Source organism: Plectropomus leopardus, unplaced genomic scaffold (genome assembly GCF_008729295.1).
Source record: "Plectropomus leopardus isolate mb unplaced genomic scaffold, YSFRI_Pleo_2.0 unplaced_scaffold27561, whole genome shotgun sequence".
In the NCBI taxonomy this organism is placed as follows: domain Eukaryota; kingdom Metazoa; phylum Chordata; class Actinopteri; order Perciformes; family Serranidae; genus Plectropomus; species Plectropomus leopardus.
In genome coordinates, this window is record NW_024630003.1 from 560 (window position 1) to 4,477 (window position 3,918).

At 39.8% G+C, this 3,918-nt stretch overlaps 1 protein-coding gene across 1 annotated transcript; it reads right to left on the reverse strand.

The window, feature by feature from the left end:
• Positions 1 to 1,114: 1,114 nt before the first annotated feature.
• LOC121937827 (cysteine/serine-rich nuclear protein 1-like) lies at positions 1,115 to 3,608 on the reverse strand (the record flags this gene model as incomplete). The annotated part of the gene is made up of 1 exon (XM_042481132.1): positions 1,115 to 3,608. A coding segment is annotated over one exon (972 nt), but the record flags the coding sequence as incomplete, so codon positions are not given.
• Positions 3,609 to 3,918: the final 310 nt, after the last annotated feature.

A 3,918-nucleotide genomic window follows, 5' to 3' on the forward strand; every position in this document is an offset into this window, starting at 1 on the left:
TGTGAGCTAAAATCATCTGAGGAATAACAACTGTGTGATTATTAACACGGCTGACAGTCCGCGGCCATCTTGTCTGTAGTCCGGAACAATCGAACGTCGCTGGTATCGAACACAGACCGCACAGCGCATGCGCACAACGCATATTTATTTTTAAATTTAAACAGGAGCACAGTCGCTTTCAGTTACATATAAATATATGCTAAGGGACTGTTCGTTATTCACGGGAGGGGGAAAATATTTTTTTAAGCACTGGGGAGGAACTCACACATTTAAATGGCTGGTTTTTTTTGGTTTCTTATTTTACAGCTGCTTTTCAAATTAAACGGGCATGTTTTATTTATTTATTTATTTATTTGTTTGTTTTTGTTGTTATTTTAGATTTTTTAAAAATTATTTAATTAGGTGTCTTCTCATAAATTGCTAAAAAAAAAAAAAAAAAAATACCCCATTTAAATGTAGGCTAGTTGTACATTAACATTATATTACAAAATGGGGGAGGAATGTCAGATAATTTTTAAATACTGGAGAAAAATGTGTTTTTATTTTTTATTTTTATTTTGTTTTAGGGGAGTGGCATACATCTTTCAATGGCTCTTTTCTGTATTAATTTCATTGCTAAGCTTTAAATAAACATTACTTTTACATTTTTAATGAAAACATGCCTTTGTTTGGGATGCATGTTGTCAGACAATTTTAAATAATTGCCTCTTTATACTACTACTACTACTAATAATAATTATTATTATTATTCGTAGTAGTAGCAGTTGTAGTATTAGCAGTAGTAGTAGTAGTGTTATTTTATTTTAAATTTTTCTAATGGCATAATTATCACTGTTTTGTCATACAAATATATTCCGTGTGCTCTTTTCATTGGATTATAATGATCAGTTGTATACTGAACTAATAGGTGTATTTTGGAAAGTAACATCACAATTGAAGGTGTATTTGTTATTGTTTAATATGGACATGGAAAAACTTCACGTATAATACGTATGTGAGTATTATTGTAATCATCTGTACTATGTTGTGTGTACTATGTACCTTCTTTGTGTCATGAGTTGGATAAACATAAATCATGTTAAAAAAATAAATAAATCCATCTGAAGTCAGTGGATAAATAAATAAAAATGTTTTATTTTATTTCCCCGGTACAGAATTATTTTCAACAGATTGTTGAGCATAAAAAGGATAATCCACAGTCCGGCAGTTATTACAAATCATTTACAAAAATGGAGGTGTGCTTTTTATTTATTTATTCCTGCATGTGTCAACGTGGATTATCCTGTTTACACCACGACCAGCTGCCTGCAACATACGGATATTCTGTTGATATCTGGGACAATACATTGTCAAATCCAAATACTCAGTGTGGCCACGGTGTCAGAAATTAAATAACATGTCAGAGATCATTTTATAGGTTCAAGAAATAATTTTTAAAAAAAATGGACATATATTAATTACTCATGTGTGCTTTCTTTGAAATAAAGGCAAAATTATTTTTTAGGCAATAGAAAAAATATCCAGCGTGGAAAAAATATTTCATCAATGATTCTTTGTACACTGAAATATTCTTAGAAATACATAAAAGCAGTGCTTTGTACATTTAATTCTCTCACACAGTTTGTGGTTATGTCACTAGAATTAGGGGTGGGCGGATCAATGCCAAATTATCGATATTGATGCTACATTTTTGTTTTGAAGAGAGATCCTAGTGTCAATAAACCAAAAAAAGGGATCCGGTTTTCTCTTCTTTGTTACCAATTTGTATTTTAGGAGTAAAACTGTGCAAACAGCAACGTTTTGTTGTCCTGAACACATCTACTGCATGTATTCTTTGCTTAGTTAAATAACATATCTGTCATGCACATGCAGTGCAACCTGACTAATTTAAAGCGAAAAATAATTGTGTTTTAGGCTGAACGAAAAAGTAAAAGATCAGGAGAAACAAAACTTGGAGCTGCAACAGAAAAGTAGAGAGGAAGAGAGAAATGCTTCAGTATCCAGAGCGCTGACGAGGAATATCCAGGTATATAGCACTGAAATTTATATTTTAGTTGAAACAGATCTTCATCTTTGCTCAATGTTACATTTTCAGACTATTGTTGTTTATCATTAGCTGTTCTGTTAGTTCATCAACAGGGGGTCCGCGACCCTTAAGGAGTCCTCAGAGTTACTGCAGGTGGGCCGCCACATCATTGACAAAAGTTTAAAAAATTAAAATTAGTCTGAAAATACACATTAACTTGATCAAACATAATGATATCAAAGAAAAATTGGTAAAACTTGAAAAAAAGGTGTATAACTAATTTTCAACCAAAATGTCACGTACGTACCTCTGGTTTTACGCCTTAATAAGCGTAGTTAAATAATAAAAAGTACTGATATTGGCGATTCTGGCCCTTAATTACTTCGTATCTGAATGACACAGTATGTATTTTTTTCTGTTTTTGGATTGTGCAGCACTTTGGTCACCTGTTTTTGGATTGGAAACCAAACTTTGTTGTGTCGTCCGCCCCTGACCAGAATGCATTGAGCTTGATGGGTTGCAAAAGGTGCAAACTATTGTTTGGATTGGATTTTTTTGGACTGGAGATCAAATTTTGCGGCATCGCCCACCCCTGACTAGAAAGCATTGACTATGAAAACCGCGTGTCGCCGCCGGCTGCGACAGCGTGCTCTGAGCTCGGCTCCGTCAGGCCGATCAGAGACTCCAGGAGGTAGGTGCTCGACTCGTACTGCGGCAAACTGACAGATCTGAAGAGCTGCAGGTGGCAAAAGCTGTCCGTCTGCCGGTGCACTTTGAACGAGCTGTGCAGAGGTCCGGAGGTGTAGTCGCTGTCGAAGAACTCGAGGTCCGAGTCGGAGGACAGACTCAGGTCCATGTACCTGCCTGAAAAATAGTCCACGGTCGGGGAGGGAGTTTTGGGGTAGCCCTCAAGGGAGTCGTCGTGCAAGAAGTCGGTGGCTTGGTTTGCGTTCTCGTCGAGGTAATCTGTCAGCGAGGTCCTGCTCATGTTGTCCGTGAACGTGTCGGCTGTTAGCGGTCCCAAAGTGTCGGCAGGTGAGCTGTACGTGTGCTGCTTCAGTGGTTCGACGTGTTTCATTTGGCTGCACATCGAGAAGTTATTATTCTCACAGATGCCGAGGGCGACATCGGGGAGATTCGGACTCCCGTTGAAGCGTCCTCCCGCGTCAGAGTCAGAGGAGGAGCAGGAGGATTCGGTCATGTCGCTGCTGCAGCTGTTCTCCTCCACCAACAACCGCTCAAAGTGAAAGGAAGGCGTGGCGGGCATGGTGAGAGGGAGACCGTCTTCCTCCATGCTGAAGCTGAAGGGGCAGCTCTTGTCCTGTGGACTCTGCACCGGATGAACCTCGTCCTGGTCCACGTACTCTTCAAGATCCTCCGGGAGTCCCGTCCGGTCCTCTCCGTTCAGCGTTTTATCGTGCAGTCGCCGCTCCAGTTCCAGTTTCATGACGGTGTGGATGTAATGAGTCTGCACGCGCCTGGCGTTGAACTCGATGCGCCCCTGAGTGTTTCCGCAGCCGTCCTTCGTGCAGCCGCATGGGAAGTTGAAGCGGTCCACCTGTGTGTAAACGACAGCAGGAAATCAGCACTGTGGGTCAAACACGGAATAATGACACCAGGATCTGAAGATACTAAGAAACAAGTGTAGCAGCACAACAACAACCTAACGTGACAGCAGGCGGGTTTCCATCGAAGATTTGTGCAAAAATTAAGCTATATTTTCGAAATGTCAATAATACACAATTGCGGGATGACTGCATTTGCACTGAGTGATGCTCTGCGGCTTCTCCTCTGGTGATAACATCCCAGTAACCATGGCGATGGATGTTCAAAACATCAGCAGCTTTATTTCTATTGCAGCCACCAAACTAGTCGTCATTATATCCAATCAA